Below are 22,780 nucleotides of genomic sequence, written 5' to 3'. Positions count from 1 at the left end.
GGCTCCTCACACATCCATTGACTGACAGCAGGCGCTTTGCATCCCTGTCCTTTCTGTCTGTGTGTGTGGTCAGGCTTACTGGCTGCATGCAGACCTGCTGCCCAGTTGGTTCATCAGCTTTTGTTTTGCGATCCCAGAACATTTTGGCTCCCTGGAGAATGCCGCTCGCTAAACCCAAGAGCAGGCAGCCAAGCTTCATGTCCAGGAGCCGAAAAGGGCGACGGTGGGTGGCTGAAGGAGCTGCGACTGTCACGGGCACGCACCCCTCAGCAGCAACGTGTCCATGCTTTCAGCTTCACCCTTGCATTTCCTACATTGATCCCCCTTCTTGCTTGGCTCACCAGCCTCCCCACCCTTCCCTGTCTTCAGCAAGCTGGTGGCTGGGTGATGAAGTAGCTTTCCTTGTTCTCGTGGGTGCTAGATCAGCTCCTGCAGAGTTCATTTCCTTACAACTAACCCTTTTCTCTAATCCAGAGCAAATTTCAGGAACTAAATGGGAAAGAAAAGGATTTATCTGACCCATCAGTAAAATCCAGCCTGAAAGAAGAGAATTTAAAGACTGCTGTTCCAATGGTCTCCCAGGTCTCAGTGCTGTTTTACTAAGTGCTTCTCTCTGCAGTATGAGTGCAGCCGAGGGCTGTGCTGCCAGCTCCGCTCCTATTGCAGGGCTGTTCTGTGTGTATTGATACAGACACACACACACGAATGTGTCTGCGTGTTCCTCCTGGGGCTCTTGGACACCCTGTTTCTCATACCTCTCAACCTCCCATAGGGGAGATGGCTCTGGCTACAAACACTTGGGACCAAGGTCAGGAGGTGGGTTTCCACTGGGATTAGTGGGCTTAGAGGTGTTCCTAAGGGAGAACTGAGTCTAGCTGGGTCTAGATTTCCCATGGCTTCATGGCAAAGCGTGGCGAGGGGATACATACCCTCTGATGGTGGAGTTGAGAGGTATGTCTATGTCTAGAGCAGAGCTGATGGAGGGAGGACATCCCTTGGCTCTGACCATGCTGTCAATTACACTGACCAGACACTTAGTCAGGTCACCCCTGAGACTCCTCTGAGGCCTTTGGAGGGGGAGGTGGTATCAGTGGGGAAGACTCACCCCAGGGGCAGCTGGTGGGGAGCTTTGGTGGGGCTGGTCCTCACCCTGGGGTGATGCTCTGCAGGGCCAAGTGGATGTTCAGTGGAATTGGCACACTACTTTCCTTCTCCCTCACTGTGCCTGGCTGATGGGCCCTTTTCTTTCAAACTCTTCTCTCTTTCTTTCCCTTGTTTGTTTTTTTGAGTCACTGATATACAATAGCCCCAGCATCTGAGCTCTTTCTGAATGTCTCCTAACAGACCCATTGTTTTGCATCCATCTGCTTCCACTGGTGCACTGATGTGCCTCCAAGCTGGCCAAGCTTTCTTGTGTGACTGACCCTTTTTGAGATGATTCATTAGCAATAGATTTTTGGCACCATCAAATTGAGTAGCCTTCTCTCCCCACCCTGCTGCAAAACCACTGCTGTCAGAAAGGTTTCAGTCTCCATGCTTGAGTTGTGTTTGACTCTACTCTGTGATGTTTGCTGCAGCCTTCCTCCTACTCCCCTGCCCCTGCCAGCACTGCCAGTGCTGCCACATGGTGTTCATGGGCTCCGTCTCTCTCCGACATTGTGTCTCATTCAGAGAGCGGGTGTGAGGGAGGGCACCGAGGAGAGACCTAAACCACCTCGGCACAGGGCCCCCGAGAGCGACACCGGCGACGAGGAGCCTGACCAGGAGAAGGACTCAGTCTTCCTGAAGGACAACCACCTGGCCATCGAGCGCAAGTGCTCCAGCATCACGGTCAGCTCAACCTCCAGCCTGGAAGCAGAGGTGGACTTCACTGTGATCAGTGACTTCCATGGCACAGCCTTTGAGGACATCTCACGAAGCCTGCCCGAGCTGGACAAGGACAAGAGCCAAATGGAAGATGAAGGCCTGGTTTCCTTCCAGCACACTGACAAAGTAGTTCCTGGACTGGAAGAGGATGTCAAAGGCAGGGAGAAGGTCTCTCAGCCTAGCCCAGATGTCTCCCATCTAGAGGTACCCAGGAACACCATTCACCAGGATGGTCCCACTGTCATCGTGCCTCCGTGTTCCTTGTGCCGGTGCCTGGCATTGCCTCCCTGGAGTGCGCTTCCAGCTGGTTTGGAGGAGCACGCTGGCTTCTAAACCCCCCCCCCAGTTCCTGCCCGGTGTATTTCCCCAATGCATGCTGTGTCTGTGGTGCATGGCTCTGTTGCGTGCTTTCTGCATCTGCTAGCCAGGAGAAGTCACTGTCACCTCTTGGTCCCCTGTGTTTGGCTGCCCTGTCCCTTGCCCCATGACAGCATGTCATGCCATGGGAAGGGCACGTGGCACTAACCGTTGGCACTGGCCTCGTGTCTTGCATGAATTCAGTGACCAGTTTGTGCAGTGAAGAGCCATGTGCTGCCCACTAACCTCTCTGGTCATGCTGAGGCTGGGAGGGATTTACCAAGTGCCTCGTGGGAGTCACACCAGAGCTCCTGGAGAGTCACTCCTGTGCTGGGAGGGATTATAACAGGGCTAACAAAAATGCATGTGCATGCATGTGACAGATGAGTGTACACACAGGGAGAGGATGGTAGAGCCAGCTGCAGCTCAGTGAAATGTGGCCTTAGCTCTGTGCTGGGCCAGGGCCACTTCCAGCCTGGGGCAGACTCCAGCCCTGTCAGGTATGTCCCTAGTCCTGCCCAGAGCTGCCAGGGTGCTGGAACCAGGAAAAAGCTGCAGAATTAAAGGGAGCTTTCTCTGAGACAGCCCGAAAACCTTGTACAGAGCATCTGATGCCATAGTCATGAGAGATCTGCTCCACGTGCCCCACGGCCAGCGTGGGCAGGGGGCTGCTGGCTTGGGAATGCTGAGTGCTGGCTAAGCATCACCTGTGCCCTTGGTAGTGTCGGTTTCCTGTAGTGGGGAAGTGCTGGAAGCCTGTCTCTGTTCCCCGGAGGCTCTGACACCCCAGGTGTAACCAGAGCCTCCCAGAGCTGGTGCAGATCATAAACTGGCTGCAGGACATGGGTGAAACAGATTTGATGGGTCTCACCTACCTTTTGAAGACCAGTTTGAACTAACCCATAGTGTCTCTATAGATCTATCCAAAAAACCCCAGACACAGAGCATCGGATCTCATTTGGGGTGTGTGGGTCACAGGGCACTGTGGGTGGTGGCTGTCTGCCCAGGGCGGCAGCCTGGCCCCTACTCTTTGCAGGGTAGGGCTCAGTGGGACACTTGCAGGACATCAGATGTGCATGACAGGGTTGCTCTGCTAGGGGGGCTGGTGCACAAGGAGCATAGGATCAGAATGGTTTGGGTTGGAAGGGACCTTAGAGATCATGTTTTTCAAAACCCCTGCCAAGGGCAGGGCACTCAGAGCTGTTGGCATTGTGCCCCAGGGCCTGACTCGCTCTATTTCTCCTGCAGCCATCAGCCCCAAAAACGGATGCTGTGATGGTTGGCCTGGGGCTGGGTGTGAAGAAGCCTGAAGCAGATGGCTCTACTCCCCACCGGGTTAGCACCACAGACACAGTCCAGGTGATGTGGTGGATCTGTCTTCCTGTGGCCCTGCTCCCCAGTGCCAAACCTCAGGCAGCTGGGAGGGTGGGCAGGCTGAATAGGGTGGTTGGGGGCCTCTGCTCACCCTTGGCTTGCTTAAGGCCCCGAAACACTAACCAAAGCCCACCCAGAGATATTTTCTGTGTCTCTGGCCCCATCTGCCATGCTGCTGGGCAGTGCTGGCACATGGGAACATCTCCAGAGGGTGACAGCCACCAGCTGCGCTGCACGTGTCTGTGGCCTCATGGCCCTCCCTGGCATCCTCTGGCAGCAAGGGACAGCCACACTGTCACTGTGAGTGTCACTTACTCCATGGCACCTCCAAGCTCACCTGGTTTCCTTTGCCCCAGCAGGTGGACGGAGGCACCCCAGGCAGCAGGGACATCACTGCCACTGCCCAGGCTGGCACCACAGAGATGACGGTGGTGACCTCAGTAAGTGGGACTGGCCTCTGGAGGGGCAGAGGAACCACTGTCTCCTGTGGTCCCTCTGCTCCAGCAGGGGCAACTGGGGCCAGTTGTGCTATGGGGCACCCTGCCCCACCAGGGGTGTCTGTGCAGGGTGACCTGCCGTGTTTGCCCCCATCTTGTGTCTGAGCCAACGTGCCCATCTGTTCTTCTTTCAGGATCACAGCACCAAGGCTGGGAAAGGGGCCACAGACCTTCGCTCCCTCTCACCGGTGAGGGGGGGAAATGGTGCCACCAGCCAGGCCAAGACTTGGGGGGAGGGTGGGGGAAGGAAGGCAGCCTTGTGGGGCTGTGAGGAGCCCTTCCCATCTTCCCAGCACTGGCACCCTTGGCCGATATGTTGGCACTGGGAAGAGCAGAAAGATGCTCAGAAGGATGGGGAGCAAGACAGCAGGGGACCTCAGCCTGTGGCCTTTTTCCTATGCCAGATACACACCTTGAGTATCTGCCTGAGAAGGATAATTCCTCAAAAATACCTGGCCCCTGGTGCAGTGGGCTGCGATACTCCTAGCCCTGGGTGTCCTGTGTGGCCACCCAAGGCCAGACACAAAGTCTTCTGATTCCCAGTGGAGCTGATGGCCACCAACACCCTGCCCAGCAGCAGGCCTTCCTCTGAAAAGGGAGTTCTTACTCCATCACCTTGTTTCAGTGGAGTCCAGGCTGGCCAAACACTATATGCTGCCCCAATTTCATCCCTGTGTGCTGCAGGGAGAACACAGCCAGCACTGGGGCCAGAGCACCAGCACAGCATTCCCAGCCTTCCCAGCCCTCAGCACACACAGCAGGATGAACAGAGCTAGAGGCAACCTGAGACCTGTGTGCTGGGGTGGCCCTGGGGGTAGGTGGGGAAGAGCAAAAAACTGCCATGAGACCCTCTTGCCACTGCAGAGGCCCTTTTTAGGAGCTCTGGGCCTGGTGTACCTGTGGAAACATCTTCCTTTCCCCCCAAAACCTCTTGGTCCAACTGGAAGCACAATGCAGTACCTTTTCCCCTTGCCACTCTCCTCTTCCATGCTTGGCTGAATAGGTACATCCCAATGGGAAGATCCCAGCTCTTCAGGAGCCAGCACTGGGGGCTCCTCTGTGACAGCCCCCTGATCCCACTGCTCTGTGTCCTGCAGATCTCCGGTGGCTCCTCTGGGAAGGAGATGCTCACCAGCATGTTCAGTGCCACTGCAGAAACCCTCTCTACTTCCACCACCACCCATGTTACCAAGGTGAGAGCAGCTCTGGAGGGAGCAGCCAAAGGGTCCTGAAAGCCACTGGAATTAGAGGATGGGTGGATTTATATTGTGACTAGTACAGCAGAAAGTGACCCTCTCCTCCTTACAAGCCAAAAGGGGTGTGCTGTCCCATGGGAATGGGGAGCCTGCACAGTGCCCCGCTCTGAGTGCCCTGTCCGTGGCTCAGCCCTGGGCACAGCCTGTCCCAGCCAGCCCCGTGTGACCACAGAGGACAGCAGGCAAGGACAGCCAGGTGTCAGGCGGGCATGCAGCCCAGTGTGGGCCACGGGCAGTGAAGGAGACAAGGCTGCAGCAGAGGATCTCACCTATGGCCATTTCATCCCCAAATTAAGTACACACTCTTCTTCCAGGTAACAATCACAGAATCATAGAATGTGCTGCGTGGGAAGGGACCCACAAGAATCAGTGAAGTCCAACTCCTGACCCTGCACAGAACACCCCCACAATCCCACCACGTGCCTGAGAGTTGTCCAAATGCTTCTTGAACTCATACAGGCTTGGGGCTGTGGCCACTGCCCTGGGGAGCCTGGTGCCCTCCAGGACACAGTTGGCCCTCATGGCTGCCAGGGCACTGCTGAGTCATATTCAGCAAGTGACAGGACAAGAGGAAATGGCCTCAAGTTACTTCAGGGGTGGTTTAGATTGGATATTACGGCAGTTTTTTTCACTGAAAGGTGGTCAGGTACTGGAACAGGCTGCCAAGGGCAGTAGTGGAGTCATCATCCCTGGAGGAATTCAAAAGATGTGTAGCTATGGCACTTGGGGACATGGGTTAGTGGTGGCTTTGGCAGTGCTGGGGTGATGGTTGGACTTGATGATCTTAGAGGGCTTTGCCATCCTACATGGTTCTGTGATTCTATAAATGATAGCAGAAGCTCAGTGAGGGACCTGAGCAGAAGGAGGGGTGCTTGGTACCTGCCACCCAACCCTTTTCCTTCCTCTCACCTGTGGCCAGCTCTGTCTCATTAGTTCTCACCATGCACTGAGTCATGGATAGTGGGAGATCTGCTGAATTACGGGGTCAGTTCCCAGGATGATGCTGGTGTTGTCCTTCCTCGCGTGGGCATAGCTACGCCTGCCCAGAGCTGGCTAGTGGCACAGCTGGGGTGAGTGCTTTCTTTCTCCTTGTGCAGACTGTGAAAGGGGGATTTTCTGAGACCCGGATAGAGAAGCGCATCATTATCACAGGAGATGAAGATGTGGACCAGGACCAGGTAGGAGCAGGACACCCTGGCTTTGCCCAGCTCTGGCTGTCCCCAGATGCTGCACCGCATAGTTCTACTTATGGCTCGTACTTCCTTACTCCTTCTCTCCAAAAACTGACCCTTGAGGCCCCTACCTTTTCCAACAGGGCAGGTCCCCATGGGTGCAGCGACACCCAGCCCAGCTCCCACAGTGACACAGCAGTAAAGGTCACATCCCAGCGCAGAGCCCAGTGAGGGCATCACCTTTTTATTGTCTTAAAACACATTTCCAGGTGCCCTTTCTTTGTTGAAATACTCCAAAGTAACCCAGGTGTTTTCTTTCTTCCACCACAGTCTCACTCCAGGTGATGCCTCTGTGAGAGGAACAAAAAGTGACACACTTTCACGATGAAATAACAGAGACTGACAGAAGTCTCTAGGGCCATGGGGTCATTTTCCTGTGGCCTAATCCTTTGGGATTTGTTGCTTAAGAAGAAAAATTATAAAGTAATTAAAAGGATCTAAAATAATTTTTAGAATTATAATAATAAATTTGATAATTCTTGTAGATTTTTCTAGTGTTTCGCTGCTGTTCCTTTGCCCAGGCTTCCTTCAGTAGGAAGCCTGGGATGAAGCACATCTCTACAGAAAAATCAGCAAGAGAAAGACAGCGCATGAGAGGTCCCCATCAGTGCTGGGCTCCAGCCTCTTCTGCCAGGCTGCTGTGGGTTCAGCTCTGAACCCCTGCATCCTTATCCTCCTGGAATCCCACTCAGCTCCCTGGGATCCCACTCAGCTCCAGCTGCTTTCTAGTTGTGGTCAGGGTACCCGATTGCAGGGGAGTGAGTATAAATGCTTTAATCCTTCTGTTTTCTAGGCACTGGCTTTAGCAATCAAAGAGGCAAAACTCCAGCACCCTGACATGCTGGTAACCAAAGCTGTGGTATACAGAGAAACAGATCCCTCTCCAGAGGAAAGGGACAAGAAACCTCAGGTAAGTGAAGCTGCTAGGTGTGATTTATATCTGTTGGGTAAGGAGGGTAACTGCTTACATGTCTCTGGTCCCCACCAGCCGCAGGTGTTGGTGCCCCTCGGCACTGAGTGGCAGCTCTTGGCATGGTGGCTCTGGGCATGGCCACCTGGTTGTGGTTAGAAAGCGGATGCTATTCCACCAAAAGGCACCTTGCTCTCCTGCTCAGCACAGGGCTCACAGTCATTTCTGTGTAAAGAGAAAAGGACCTGCTTGTCCCCCTGGGGCAGGGAGGGAAAGAGGGGACAGCAGCTTTTTTGGATGAGCTGAGAAACTTGGCTACAGGTTCTGCAAAGCAATCCGAAGCATCAGACAAGCATTTCCAAAAAAGAGGTTTTAGTCCCATTCAGATCCCCAGGCTGTGTTTTTACACACACAGGTGTAGGCAGTAGCACCTGAGGTTTGCCCCAAAGCTGTCACAGCCCCAGATGATTTTCTTCAGAGCTTGAGGAGTCCTGCCCCACTCCAAACCCTCTGCTCTGACCCCATTACCCTCCATCAGCTCCTCGGGGGTGGCACAGCCACCAGACCCTCATGTGGGAGCAGTGGGAGGCAGGGGTGCGTGGTGGAGAGGAGAGGGAGCCTCACTGCCAAAATCTCTGTGAGGGGCTCTGGCAGCAGCCAGGGTGCAGATGCATTTGGAGAGGCTCCTTGGAAATGGGTATCTCTGTTTCTTTATCATGTGAATATTTTGATTGTCAGCTTTTAAGCCTGGAAAAGCAAAGAGCTCCGATGCAGCTGAGAAGGTCAGGAGAGCTGCCTAATTGTGTGTCCTGTCCCACAGTGCAGACAAGCAAGCCCAGACACTCCCTCGTCCCATAGGAGCCACCCAGTTTTAGTTGAATGGCTTAAAGTGAGGGAGCAGTGACTCCCCCTTATCACCCTCATACACCAACACCAGCCCAGTGACTGAATGTCTGCTAATTACTAGAGCTCCTGCTAATTAAGTGCAAACTGTGGCCCCAAGTGTTTGCAGTTACTGTCCAGTGCCCTCATACAAAGAGGAACCTTCATGGATTTGCACTCCATGGATTGGCACTCCATGACTGGTCCTTTCCATCTGCCTTGTACAGGAATCTTGACCAACATGTTCCTTCAAGTCAACATCTGTATTCCAACCTGGAGAACAGGGGAGAAGGAGCCTTCATGCTGGATTTGTCAGCAAGACATAGACATCCTGGCTGCAATGTTCATGGCGAAGAGACAAAAATTTTTAAAAAAGGAATAGCAAATATATTATATATATATATACATACATACATATATATATATATATATATGAACAGGAAACAAAATGCATCCTTGCACTGCTGCTATATGCTGGAAATGAATAGCAAAAAACACCACCAACAAACAAAGTCAACCCACTGCAGATAAATTGAAGAATTTCATGGATTGGTGATCAAATAAGATTTAAAAAGTAATAACAATAATATCGGTAACAATACAATAAGCCACCATCTTGCATGTTACATTAAAGGACACACAATCTTGAGTTCATTTGTTGCACACTGAATGGAAAGGAAAACTGCTTTGCAACAAAGCAAGAAGTAAGCAAACTGAAGTAAAAAAACACAAGCAGAAGCAAAACTATTCCCCACCTCTGGAAAGAAGAGAGAAAAACTCTGAATTTATGACCATAGAGTTATTTTCCAATTCACAAGTGTCGTTTTGCCCTTCTCCTCATTCCATGCTGGTTCTTCTGCATTTTTTTGGGTTCTGTTAACTCTTCCCCTTCCCTTCCTTATCTTCTCTGTGCACTTGTCCAACCTCTTGTTCTCTGAAGGTATTTAGGAATGGATTTCATTTCAAACAAAGAAAATTATATGTATATGGTTTCTCATCTCTAAAGAGTAACCTGTGGGGTTTCATATGGATGTGCATTTCAGTTATGTATATTATTATATATAACAAAGGGGGAGGGAGGGAACAATGCTGAAATAATTCAACAGTGCTGGTAAATATGATGCCGACATTTTTAAATTATTAACTCTTTGATTGACTGTGGTTGGTGTATTTTGAGACTCTTAGATCACACATGGGACTCTGAGTCCTGCAAGAAGAGAACTGAGAAGGTTTCAGCTGCTGCTAGTTGGGGGGGGGAAGATGAAAGGGCAAGGGACAGGAATGTCCCTCCAGCTGATCTGCAGTGTATGGTGGTTAGATTTGGAGGGGCAGCAGTGACTCGGAGGGGTAAGGAAGGGGGTTGAGGCTCCAGCTGTAACAGCTGTTGGCAGAACGGTCTCCTGGCCCCCAGCTGGAGCCATGGGATCAGCAGGACTGTGTTCGTTGCTCCCTTCCAGCCCACTGAGCCCTGCCAGTGGTGGGGGTGGTTTTGCTTTGTTTCTGGATCCCAGTAATGAAGTTACTTGAGCTTTGTAGTAGGGTCAAAGGCAGAGGGGCTGTTTCTGCCCTGTCTGCCCTTTTTCTGCTACCTGAGGTGTGATGGCAAGGGCTGCCTGAGGCACTTGGGCTGGGGACAGCAATGGCAGGGCTGTGGCAGTCCTCCCCTGACCTGCCTAGGAGTGGACAGTGGAGGGACCGTACTGTGTCCATCACTGCAGAGCGTCCGCAGCATCCCAGGCTGGATGGGGGAGTCCAGGCCCTCTGCATAAGCAGGTGTGTGTTGAGGAGGTGTCAGTGGAGCTGCTCCCAGCTCAGCCGAGCTTGGCCTTCAGCCACAGGCTCCCCCCATGACTGCCTTTGGAAGGGACCATGGACCAAGCCCAGGCCTCTGTACACTGTGAACCAGGCAGTTAGGGTAGACTCAAAACCAAAACCAGAAAGGAAAGGAAATAAATGGGTTTCCTTCTCGAAATTGTCTCTAGCTCCTACAGAAACAGAAGGGCCCATGATTCTGCACCATTTTGCCTTTAGTCTCCTACCCCTCACACAGACCATGCCCAGAAATAGGCATGTTTTGTCAGGTCCTGCCACAGCTTGGACAGACCCTGCTCACCACCTTCACTGTCCCAGGTGGGAGCTGCTCCCTGGCAGTTGCACTGACCGGTTGCTCACCAGGACGTCCCCGTGAAGTCTGTTCTCCTGGCAGAGTGGTTTCTCCTGCAAGCGTGGAAGGCATGACCACAAGCAGGTAGGGCTGCCAGCTCTTGAGGATCTCCCCAGCTTCCAGCCAAGCACCTTCAGCTACTTTTAGAGAGCAGACCCCCCAACCTAAAAAGAGTTAAAGCAGTTGTGTAGGCTACTTTTCTCTCTGTCATTTTTCCAATGCACCCAAGCCAGCCATGACCACCAATGGCACTGTCAGAGGGTAAGGGGGTGCTGGAGGGCCAGTGGTCTGCCCACTGTGCTTGTGTTCAGCAGCACACAGCATCTTTCAGACACGGAGGAGCCCACTCAGCTTGGACACTGCCCTTGGACACCTCCACAACCCCCTCAGGGCCACTGGGACCCTCGAGACTTGCTTTTGGCGTTCTGCAGAGTCAGGAAACGGAAGGTTCCTGTGGAAGTGAGAGGCCTTACGCAGTTAGACTTCATATGTGCTTGGACTGAAGTGAGTTCTGTTTGCAGTGAGCAAACCCAGCCCCTGGCTCCCACAGCATGTTTATGGGTGGCAGTGTCTAAAACTTTTCTAAAAAAAAAAGGAAAAAAAGGGAAGAAAAAAGCTCACTGCTTGTTCCCTGGGTGAGGTGTGGTTTTCTGATGCTCAGCTCAGGCCCACCCATCACTGCGCTCTGTTTTTAATAGCTGGTCACTGCTTGTTTTCTTCCAGGGGCCTTTCTGTTGAAAAGGGTGGGAGACATGAGTGCCTGTTTTTATCCAATCCCACAAATTCATTCTGAACGTGGCCTGCGATTGCATGAGTAATATAACAATAACAATAATAGTATTTATTTTTATTTGAGAAGCACCTTACCAACCAGCTGCAATGCTCTGTTGTTCCTTCACTAACTCTCCTTTTCTCTTCCCTTGTTCTCCCTCTCCCCCTTTGGTCATACGCCTTTTCAGTGCTCAGTGGTGTATGCGTGTGTGCTCACTGTTCTTGTATTCAATAAAAGTGAAATAAATGTGTTTGATGCTAAATCAACTTGGGGCCTTGGTGACCTCTTTCCTACTCAGAGGATGGAGAAGTGAAGGGAAACCTTGCAGCTGGGGTCACTGCACATGGAAATACAGAACTCTGTCTAAAGAGATCACAAAATCATAGAATCCTCAAATGGTTTAAGTTGGAAGGGACCTTAAAGCTTGTCTTGTTCAAACCCCTGCCACAGGCAGGGACACCTTCCACTAGCCCAGGTTGCTCCAAGCCCTGTCCAACCTGGCCTTGAACACTTGCAGGGATGGGGCAGCCACAGCTTCTCTGGGCAACCTGTGCCAGGGCCTCACCACCCTCCCAGGAAAGAATTCCTTCCCAGTATCCCATCTAACCCTGCCCTCTGTCAGTCAGAAGCCATTCCCCCTTGTCCTGTCACTCCAGGCCCTTGTCCAAAGTCCCTCTCCAGCTCTCTTGCCTTTAGGCACTGGAAGGGGCTCTAAGGTCTCCCTGGAGCCTTCTACAGGTGAACACCTCCAGCTCTCCCAGCCTGTCTCCAGAGCAGAGGTGCTCCAGCCCTTGGAGCATCTCCACAGTCTCCTCTGGACTCACTCCATCACTCTACATTCCTTCTGTGCTGAGGACCCCAGACCTGGAGGCAGCACTGCAGGTGAGGCCTCATGAGGGCAGACAAAGGTGCCACCAGGTCGGGAATTGTGGCTGGTGGAGATGGAAGCAGCTTCATGTGGGGGCTGCTGACCCTCATACAGTCCTGTGGGGCAGCGAAGGTACTTTTGAGGTTGCTCAAAATGCAGACGCAATGTGAGCTGCCCTGCTCTGGGGGACACTGACTCTGTCTGTCATCCTGGGAGGGAGAACAGGGTGCTGCAGATGGTCTGTCCTGCTGTGGGGTCTGCGTGTCACTGCAAGGGTCCCCGTGTGTCTGTCCTTTGGGGGCTCCTGGTCCATCAGACCCAGGCTCTTGTCTGTCCGTCCTGCTGCAGGGCTGGGAGGACAGGGGGAATGGCTGCCAGCTGGGGGAGTGGGACCCGTTTTGGGGTCAGCGGGGAGTAGCCGCCAGGCATGGATGGTCAAGGGGTCAAAGTGGAACAGCACCGGGCAGGGGAGCTGGAGATGGACGGGGGGAAACAGGGACCGGGCAGGGGGGTTAGGAGCCGAGCCGAGGGACAGACGGAGTGATAGGGACCGAGCCAGGGGTGAACGGAGGGACAGGGACCGGACTGGAGGTGAGCGGGGGGTGAGGGACAGAGCCTGGGGGGGCAGGATCCAAGCCGGGAGATGGATGACGGGGACAAGTACCGAGCCGGGGGGCCAGGGGAACGGGCAAAGGGATGGATGGGGGGAAGGGACCGAGCCGGGGCCGAGTGGGGGGCGCACCGAAGGACACGTGCCCCTGCTCACTGGACACCTCCGCAGTCATCGGCCGGAGAGCCCCGGCCCGGGGGTCGGGCGAGGCCTGGTGCTCGCCCACCGCCTTCCCGGAACCACCGCCCCGGATTTCCGGGAAGGGCCGCTCCATCTCCGGTTCCGGTGGCGGGGGGCGGCTCGTCCGGCTCGGCCCCGCCCGGCCATGGCTGCCCGGTGGCCGGACCCCGAGCTAGCCCGGCAGCTTTTCTTCGAGGGCGCGGCCGTGGTAGTGCTGGACGTACCCGAGGGCACCGAGTTCGGCATCGATTACAGCGCGTGGGCCGTGGGGCCGCGATTCCGCGGCGTGAAGATGGTCCCGCCGGGGCTGCACTTCGTGCACTGCAGCGCGGGCAGGGCGGGCGGCGGGCGGGACACGGGGCCGCGCTCCGGCCGCTTCCTAAGCCTGCGGCGCCGCGAGGTGCGGGTGCTGCGCTGGGACCCCGCGGGCGAGGCGGTGCGGCCGGAGCCCCCCGGGGAGGGCGAGGCTCTCCGGGAGAGCCTGCGGGAGCTGGACGCCTTCCTGGGCCCGTACCCGTACGAGACGCTGAAGAAGTGGGTCTCGCTGACCTCCTTCATCAGCGAGGCGGCGGCGGAGCAGCTGCAGCCCGAGAGCGGCGAGATCTGCGCCTTTGCAGAGGTTCTGCTGGAGCCGGCGGGGCGGCACACGCGGGACCGCGCCGGGCAGCACCGGCCGCCGCTCGGGGCCGAGTGCCAGAGCTACGCCGAGGGGCTGGCGAGGCTGCCCCGCATGCGGCCCCGAACCGGCACCCAGATCCGCTTCACCGAGCTGCCCAGGCAGCTGTACCCCGATGGGGCCACTCCCGAGGAGATCACCCGGCACAGCATGGACCTCAGCTACGCCCTGGAACGGGTGATGGAGCAGCGCTATCCCGGCCGCCCGCTGGAGCTGCTCGGTGAGCACCGCCCGGGGCACACCTACTTTATACCCTTATTTGGGTTATAGCCCATTTGGGGGTATAAAGTCATGAAGGCTGAGGGAGTTGGGCCTGTTCAGCCTCAAGAACGGACGACTGAGAGGCGACCTCATTATTGTATGTTAATATCTAAAGGAGTGCCAAGAAGGTGGAGCCAGGCCGTTTTCAGTGGTTCCCAGCAATAAGCTGCAAGGCAACAGGCAGAAACTGATACCTAGGAAGTTCCACCTGAATATGAGGAAGAACTTCTTTCCTGTGCAGTGACAGCAAACTGGAACAGATTGCCCAGAGAGGTTGTGGAGTCTCCCTCACTGGAGATATTCCAGACCCATCTGGACACAATCCTGTGCCACATGCTCTGGGATGACCCTGGTTGAGCAGGGAGGTCGGACCAGATGCCCCACTGTGGTCCCTTCCAACCTGAACCATTCTGTGATTCTGTGACTGTGAAATGAGAGCTCTGGGATGAAACCTGTGCTTGTTCCCTGTTCCCTGGTGCCCTGAGGCATCTCTCTTTGTTGCAGGACAGAAGTTGGTATAGTTTTTAGCAGCAACAGGGCCTGTTCCAGTTGCCTGGGGAAGAGACCTCATTGGGGTCTGTAGCTTCTTCGCAAGGGGCAGAGTGGCAGCATCGATCTCTGTTCTCTGTGATCAGTGACAGGATCTGAGGGAATGGCTGGGGCTGTGTCAGGGGAGGTTTAGGCTAGATATTAGGAAAATATTCTTCCCCCAGAGGGTGGTCGAGCCCTGGAACAGGGTCCCCAGGGCAGTACTCATGGCCTTAGAGCTTGAGGAGTGTTTGGACAACACTCTCAGGCATGTGGTGGGGTTGTTGGGGTGTCCTGTACAGGGATGGGAGTTGGACTCAATGATCCTTCTGAGTCCTGTCCAGCTCAGGACATTCTGTGATTCTGTTGTACAACTCTGTGGTGTAAGGATGTGATGCTAGAGGTCAGGAGCTGTCAGCCTGCTTCTGGGTGCTGCTCTTGGAGCCCAGATTGCCTCAGGTTAAGACAAAAGCAGCAGTCACAGGCCTGTCATCTGGCACCAGCCTGGCACTTTGCCTGTTAAGTCAATCTCTTGAGGACAGGTCTTACAGAGTCCTGTGAGTGCTTAGTGGGGCTGAACACCCCCAGATTCTTGTTCCTGATGTGTGGGGAGGGGGTATGGTTCTCCCAGCCAGTGGTTCCCGATGCAGCGACTAGTCCCTACCAGACTGGCGCAGTGGCAGCTCAGACATGTGTGCTCTGTGTGCTGTCCGTGTGCATGTGTGTACTCTGTGTTTGCTCCATGTGCTGCCAGAGACTTGCCATGACGGCGTCTGGGCTGTGCCAGTGCTGTGATGTGGAAACCCCCTCAGCCAGGGCTGCATCTCCCAGGGCTCAACTACTCCCCAGCCTTTTATACAACCTGTGATGCAAATAAATACCGAAGCTGTGGATGTCCTGGAGTGGGGTTTTGTTCTGTAGTAGGATGGAGGGAGAAGCCCTCCCAGCTTTACAGCTGAGGCTACTGAGCTTTTGTTTTTCCCTTCTGTTTTTTCTCTGTTAATGTTATCCAATTTATTCTTTTTCAAAATTATCAAAGACAACTGTAGAATAAACAATGAGTTACCATAGGAAACAGTGGCAAAATAGCTGATGCCAGGCATCCAGTGAGATGGACTGTGGGTCTTAATTCAACAAGGCAAACACATCTGTGAATGTACTGCTCAGTGTTCCACGGCAGTGGCATTTGCAGTCCCATGTGGCTCTGGACACCCAGGCTCAGGAGGACTGAATGCTCACAAAATAACAGCAAGGTCTGGCTCACTGTTTGGGTTTGTAAAGTCCTGTGAAGTCCCTCTACAATGATGATAATCACAGTTACAGGTGACCTGTCCCATTCTTCTTTGAAGAGCAGAGCATCAGCAAATGGTCAGTGTTTAGAGTATCAGTCACTGCTGGCAGGATGTGCAAAAGTCAAACCAGCACTTATCAATCATTTACAGAGCTTTGAGGAGGACACATACCTTCAATATCTGTCTTATGTGTGTTTTGTTTTCTGAATCCACACAGGTGAGCTGCAGTTTGCTTTCATTTGCTTCCTCATTGGGAACGTGTACGATGCCTTTGAGCACTGGAAAAGACTCCTGAACATCCTGTGCCGATCTGAAGATGCCATAGGGAAGTACCAAGACCTTTACATCAATCTCATTTCTGTGCTGTATCACCAGCTCAATGAAATCCCAGCAGATTTTTTTGTGGACATTGTCTCCCAGGACAACTTTTTAACCAGCACGTTACAGGTACGTTTGTGACTGTCCCCTGAGATATAGGAGTGGGAAGCAGGGCATACAGGGCATAAGAGCAAATCTGGGGAAGAGCTGCAAAAGGAATCAAGCTGCTGTTGAGCTGTGTGGGAGATAGTGAGCCTGTCTAAGCACGCAAGGATTTTCTTTTACTTTTTCCCTATGTTATTCATTGAGAAATGCCATTTGCTTCTCATCTCAGCATTTGGTCTGCTCAAATTATGCCTTGAAGAGCCTAATGCAGTGTAAAATTGAGTTTGGCAGGGAGAGGAAATGTTGCAAATAGTGCTGGAAGCAACGTGCCACAGTGCCATGGGTTTGGAGTTCTGGACTGGCACATCTAATTCAACTGGACTGCACCAGCAGACTTGTCCTAGAAGGTTTTAAGACCTTTGCCTACATTGAGCTAAACAGCTTCAAGAAAGGCTGAGCAAGTGCAAGATGATGTCTGTGTATTTTTGCCCAAAGCCATTCATTCTTTAAAAACAAAACCAAGAAACCAACACTAAAAACTTTTGCATAAAGGACTGATGATGCTGATTTTTGAGCAGCTTGAATGGTTTGCTTAGTATGCAGGGAAGCTGCAGCAAAACTTGAGCTTAGGGCAGTGATAGTATTTTAGAAGATTTTTCATTCCAGTTAGCCTTAAGCAAAGCTGAAGATTTCCTGTAGTGAAGTTCTTATCCAGAGGGAATTTATGATTATTCCAACATGCAGCAGATGCTGCTTCTGCTGAGACAGGCAGGGGCAAAGATGTGATTCAGCAGTGAAACCAGTTACTCCCACTGGCTGTGACCATACTGTGACAGTGCCGCAAATTGGCTAAACAAAACTTAGTTTAAAAAAAAAAGCCAAACCCAGACACACTGATGAAGTTCATCAATGGAAACAATCCGTGCAGTAATTAGGGGTAGTAGTGCTTCAAGTGCTTGATGCTTGATGCCTTCTCCTTTCCCAGAAAGCAGGTACATTCCTCTCCTTTTAACTCCCAAGTTCTTGCTATAGATTTGGGGAGGGTTGAGGGTGTTTGATTTTAATTTGCTAGGTAAAATGGTATGGGAAACATTGCTTTAATCAAGTGATTTTTTTGAATTTGGATTCTTACAAGTCTCACTTTTTTAATTAATATTTTATTTCTCTTGGTAGATTTTTTCCGTCACGTTACAGGACTGAAAAACCCAGCTCTGTTTGCAGTACGCTCAGAGCAACTCTGTGCATTGTCAGCTTACAGTACTACAAAGAATATGTCACCCAGCCATTCTCTCTATCTGAGGGGAATTTGGGAAGCATCCTTATTGCTCGTTATCTTTCCTTTTTGGCTGCCTGAGTCCTGTCCGCCCCTGGGTTCCATCAGTCTGTGTTTTACTTCAGCAGCAGAAGCTGTGCTGGCACAAGGGACCACCCTTAAGCCTTGGCAGGAGTCATCAATTCCTAGTGACAAAGAACAACTTTGCCTTGCTAAGTGAGCCTCTCCTCGCTCAAAGTTCTCTGCTTCTCTACTCTCCTGGGATTTCCCTGGAATAGTGCAAGGGAACCCCTGGGACTTGCCTTACCCAGTCACTTGGCACACACCCCTCAGAGTTAACTGGGCGTGGGCAGGTGCGCAGAGGTGTGTGGGGAAATGTGTTGTCTGTGGAGCTCCTGCTCAGCTCTGAATACAGCAACTTTTTATTTTTGGAGTTTGATCACAACCACCACTGACTGTGCAGCCCTAAAAATGTTTAAAGAAAAAAAGATCTTGATCAAATAACTAATTTAATGTGCAGTTCATTGAGGAGAAGTGGGAAATACAATCTTTTAATGTTTTTTCTTTAACAGCAGCCTTGTTGTGTACAAGTTCTTTTAGAAAGAGGTAATGTCACGGTACAATGAACAAGGAAAAGACAAATGATCATTCACAAAGCAACAAACTTTGCTGCTTGTTGTCAGTGTTTTATCCAGCTGTCAGTAGCTCTCTCCCAAATATGAGGCTGCATTTTCCCCAGAGGAAATTTCTTCTTATGGAAATTAATTCTGGGTCACAAGTTCAGCAGAGGAGCAGAAGCAGGTTGATGAGAGATGAGCTCTGGGGCTAAATGCCCTGTTAATCTTACACAGATACTTTCACTCTCCAGGTGCCAACCAAAGCTGTGAATCTGTGACATGTTAATACATTTGTTCTTGGATGATGGAGTGGAGAGGTTAGTCCAGATTTCAGTGCCCTGTCCCCAAAGCTGTGCTGGGGATAACTGGATTTTTTCCAGAGAGCTCTCATTCCTCTCTTACCTTCAAGGTCTTTTTATTGAGTTTCCTCTGTATCTAAGGTGTTGGTGATACCATATTACAAAATTACTTGGAGAGATCTCTAACCATGGAAACAATGGGTACAATTACCTGTTGGCCTTTTGGACACATGCTAGAAAATCAGCTACTGATAATGTGTTTTTTTTTTAATTCCTTCTGCTCGGACATTTTCCTTAGCTCACACTTAAGCATATTTCAGAATTCCATAATACAAATTCAATTACATGCATATACGTGCTTCAAACAGAGTTCTTACCTGAGTGCACCTACTCAATGTCGTGAAGGCAGGATGGGATGGGTTTGGGGCGGTGAAATCAGAGGTGTTGGCTTTGGTTAGCTAGCTCCAAAGCAGGAGTGGTTTCAGGTTGGTGCATCCCTTGCCAGTGGCCTAACCTGACTCTCTTCCTGGTGCTCCCAGGAATGTTGATGATGTCCTTATAGGAAAGAGATGCCCAGCTGGTGCCAGAGCTGGGCTCTTTGTGACCTCTGCTCTTTCTTTTAGGTGCTCTTTTCCTGCATGTGCAGTGCTGCTGTTGATGAGACTCTAAGGAAAAAGGCTGAAAAGTTCAAGGCTCACCTAACGAAGAAGTTTAAATGGGACTTTGAGGCAGAGCCTGATGACTGTGCTCCTGTTGTGGTGGAGCTGCCTGAGGGTGTGCAAGTGGACTGAGCCAAATGCTCCCTTGGCAGCAAACAGCTTTAAAAATAACTCATTCCTTCTCTTCTCCAGCCGTGCCAGCTTCCTCAATGCAGTTTCTGAAGCTAATCTTCTTTCTGCTGTAGAACACGGGAGAATGCTGAACTTTGCGAGGAGATCCGAGTTATTGGAGGAGTTTGAGAGTTGTCACATAGACACCTTGTTTTTTTTCCCCAGCTCCTCTGTAACAGCTCCTCATAGAATACAAATTCAATACAAATTCAAAGAATCATTTAAGTTGAAAAAGACCTTTTAGGATCATCAAGTCCAGCCATAAATCTAACACTGCCAAGATCATCCTGCACTCAGCTGACTGGGCTCGTGTTACAGGGGTGTGATGACAACTGTTCCACTACTGTGTCAGATGCTCATGCTGCTCACTGTGATTTGTCTGTTGTGGAAGAGGACTCAAAGCCTCAGCAAAATTCCTCCCATTGCATACCCCTAACACTGAGGTATCTTATTCCTCCCATTCTGTTAAAACCTTTTGTATTTACTGCTGATGCTCTGTTTTGCCTGAGGTAAAAGAAAGTGAACAGTTTTGTGACAAGAAATAGTTACTGGACTGTAGTCACCCAGGTCTTGAAGAACAGAGCCAGCAAGATTTAAAGGTCAGATTTCCACATGAACTGGAGCCTCTATTTTGTTGTAATTGGAAATCTTATATATTTTCCCTGGTGACAGTCTCTTCTTTGTCCCCAGTTCCCAGGGACAAGCTGGAAGAAGCTTACGTTGTTTCTGCAAACCTGCACAGGGTTGTACCAGTCAGTTGTTACTTCCTTGGCTGTCACCCTCAGGAATTCATCTGTGTGCATGTTGAACAGGATAATGCTCTTTGTTAGTCTTTTGTCGTTCAAAATAAATCTCAAAAGAGCCTTGTCTACAGAAAACATGTGAATGAATGGGTTTAGTTATTTAGTCAAAGCTTATAGTACAGTGACACTGCCTTCCCTTCCTCATTGGGATGTCCAGTGTCCCTGCAGATGATCTGTTACATCCAAGGGTGGAAGAGGATACACAGTGTGGCAGAAAGCTTGGTGTGTTCTTGGGAAGAAGGTGTGTGACAAAGTGTTTCCAGATCATCAGGAAATTCCCACAGGGATGGGCCACTGGAAGCCCTTGTTGCTGCTGGGGGCCTTTCCCTCCTTCCCGCAGGGGCTCTGCACTCCATTCCTGTGGTGTCCAGGTCTATCCGAAATGGATTCTGGATTGACCACAGGCCTTATGGGGAGGTTACTCTAATTTGGCAAGTTACTCTAGTTTGTTCTTAAGTCTTCTTTTCCATGCTTTCTTGTCCTTAACATCTTGAGATCTTTTGCATGGCAGTGTGACTGTGCTCTCCCTGCCTCCTTGCTCTCTGTTTGGATCCACAGGTAGAGCTGTCTTTCAGGTCGCTCCCAGTTTTGATGGACGAGGCCTTTTTTGGTTTGTTGGCTCTTTGCACTGCCCCAGTGACTGTTTCTGGTGCTTGGCAGCAGAACACAGATCCCTGATGTCGGTAGGGAAGGGAGCAGGGAGCCTGGGGCCCTGCCTGCCTGGAAGGGAGAGAGGAGCAGTGCCCTGTGGCTGCACAGGGCTGGCCAGGCAGTGTCAGTGGTCACAGTGGCCTGGCAATGCTTCACTGCTTTGCTGGACAACGATTTGAGTATGTGTTTGTTAAAACAATCTCAAAACCGCTAACTGAAAATTAACTGTTTATAGTGGTCAGGTTTCCATGATGAGCTACACTTTTATCAACTGAGAAAAGAGAATATAATTGTACTTCCATTGTGGTTTTTTTTTCTTTTTGTTAGATGGTAGTAGGGACAGCTAATCCCAGAGTGGGTTGGGTTGGAAGGGACCTTACAGACCATACAATCCCACCCCCTGCCATGGGCAGGGACACCTTCTGCTAGACCAGGTTGCTCCAAGCCCTATCCAGCCCGGCCTTGAGCACTTCCAGGGATGGGACAACCACAGTATCTCTGGATAATCTGTGCCAGGGTCTCACCACCCTTACAGAGAAGAATGTCTTCCTAATATCCCATCTAATCCTGGCCTCTGTCAGTTTAAAACCATTTCCCCTTGTCCTGTTTCTATCTGCCCATATAAAACATTGCTGTCCCTCCTTTTTATAAGCCCCCTTATATCTCTTATTATCTCTTATTATTATTTCTCATTAGACCACAAAACAGGTGGGGAAGAGCCAGGCCATGGGGACACTGTCCCTCTGTTGGACAGGACACAGAAACAGCGAACTTTCAGCTAAATGCAGGTTGGGATGTTCAGAATCCAACTCCGTTACGTGACTCCGTTGCATACTTTGAGGGTAAAGGGAAGCAGGCACATAGGAAGCAACTTGTTGGATGTTTACAAGGGGGCGGGGGGTAAAAATTTGGGAGGGAAAAGAGGGCAGTTATTCCTGTTGGAGTCATCAGGAAGGAGGCTATAAAAGGCAAGTGGCAACATGTAATATTGGGATATTTTCTTCCCCTTCTATAGCCTTAGGCCAGCTCTGGTGATGATGCTGCTCCTTCTTCCAGCTGAGGTTTGTCATTATCAGAAAGCAAAAGAGGGATTGTGGTGTGTGTAAATACACCTTGCTGCAAGCTAATGAAGTGTAATTTGTGATGTGTTTGCAGCTTTGCTTCAGCACTGAATTCAGGTCAGGACATGCAGCTTTCCCTGTGTTGTGCAGTGGCACTGAAGCATGAGGTACATTGGACTCCTGCTTCTGTGGAGACTTGTCCAGTTGCCAGAACTGTGCCAGTGAGGAAATCGGCGTCATTCCTGCCCTGTGACATGTGCCTTCACTGCAAATTGGATTGGAGCAAGGGCCCTGTTCAGCCCCAGGTGAGGCTGGTCCCTTGGGAACCAGCAGGGGCATGAGCTGACCACTGGGCACCCCCAAAGCTGCACTGCACCCTGCTTTCCCTGTGAAAAGCCCAGAGTGAGTGCATCGAACCCACAAAACTGCTCTTCCATTCCTGTTCGCTGTCCCCATGGGCTCAGTGACGTTGGACAAACCAGAGTTTTCAGTCTCAGGGATAATTTTCCAGTGTGGGGCCTCTGTGTTGTCCGGAGGGTTGCTTCTTGTTTCATCGACCCTGCAAATTCAAAAATGAGGAATGTGCTGCCTGAGGCTGTGGGAAGCTGCCTTCCTGTCCCAATATTGCACTACTCCCTTTTTTTTTGTTAGGAAGAGAAATGGCACATCTTCCTCTGATACTTCATGTGGCTTCATTTGTGATTTCCACTGCCTCCTGCCCACTGCCAAAGCAACAACCAGACCACTTCTGTCTGCTTTCAGGTGGATTGGCACCAATAACTCCACCATGGCACTGGATGACGTCTACAGTGTAGTTCTGCAGCTCAGGTTGGGTTTGTGGCAGCAATGCCTGCAGACCTCCAACAGCACCAATTTGTGTGCTATTAGATGTCACCCAGAAGTGTTCGTCGTGTGCTCTAAATGCAAACTAAAGGTGCAAGACGGCAGGTGGGAAGATGTAGAAAGTGATCAGTAGCTTGTTAGTGCTGTAGTTTTAAATCTGAAGTGAGCCCAGGGCTAATGGTTATTTGAACTAGCAACTCTTCATTGGGGCTTTCGCTTTTACTGCTCAATGGTGAGTTGAATTTTTGATTCTTT

At 51.4% G+C, this 22,780-nt stretch overlaps 2 protein-coding genes across 18 annotated transcripts in view; both read left to right on the top strand.

Moving 5' to 3' along the window:
• The window catches only part of EPB41L1 (erythrocyte membrane protein band 4.1 like 1), a 67,925-nt gene extending 56,349 nt beyond the window's left edge, over positions 1-11,576 (top strand). For 10 of the 16 annotated variants that reach the window (XM_027663985.1, XM_027663996.1, XM_027663988.1 and 7 more), the window contains 8 exons: positions 1,672-2,070; positions 3,472-3,582; positions 3,954-4,037; positions 4,229-4,282; positions 5,192-5,287; positions 6,448-6,528; positions 7,376-7,492; positions 10,505-11,576. In XM_027663985.1, the coding sequence (XP_027519786.1) occupies positions 1,672-2,070; positions 3,472-3,582; positions 3,954-4,037; positions 4,229-4,282; positions 5,192-5,287; positions 6,448-6,528; positions 7,376-7,492; positions 10,505-10,534 (972 nt within the window). In that variant the 3' untranslated portion in view covers positions 10,535-11,576. Of the gene's footprint in view, positions 1-1,671; positions 2,071-3,471; positions 3,583-3,953; positions 4,038-4,228; positions 4,283-5,191; positions 5,288-6,447; positions 6,529-7,375; positions 7,493-8,601 lie in introns of all 16 variants that reach the window. The other 6 variants (XM_027663997.1, XM_027663986.1, XM_027663999.1 and 3 more) reach the window with 4 other exon arrangements.
• A 1,504-nt stretch (positions 11,577-13,080) lies between these two features.
• On the top strand, positions 13,081-20,047 carry AAR2 (AAR2 splicing factor homolog). 2 transcript variants are annotated; one of them, XM_027664056.1, is made up of 4 exons: positions 13,081-13,864; positions 15,943-16,172; positions 18,290-18,355; positions 18,961-19,072. In XM_027664056.1, exons 1-3 carry the CDS (start codon positions 13,114-13,116, stop codon positions 18,314-18,316), a joined length of 1,008 nt encoding a protein of 335 aa, XP_027519857.1. In that variant the 5' UTR covers positions 13,081-13,113; the 3' UTR covers positions 18,317-18,355; positions 18,961-19,072. The 2 variants fall into 2 exon arrangements, with proteins under 2 accessions (XP_027519857.1, XP_027519855.1); XM_027664054.1 differs by lacking the exon at positions 18,290-18,355 and having other exon boundaries at positions 18,961-20,047.
• The last annotated feature ends 2,733 nt before the right edge of the window (positions 20,048-22,780 follow it).

Source organism: Corapipo altera, unplaced genomic scaffold (assembly GCF_003945725.1).
Source record: "Corapipo altera isolate COAL_440 unplaced genomic scaffold, ASM394572v1 110, whole genome shotgun sequence".
Taxonomy (NCBI): domain Eukaryota; kingdom Metazoa; phylum Chordata; class Aves; order Passeriformes; family Pipridae; genus Corapipo; species Corapipo altera.
This window is presented reverse-complemented; position numbering and strand designations above follow the sequence as displayed.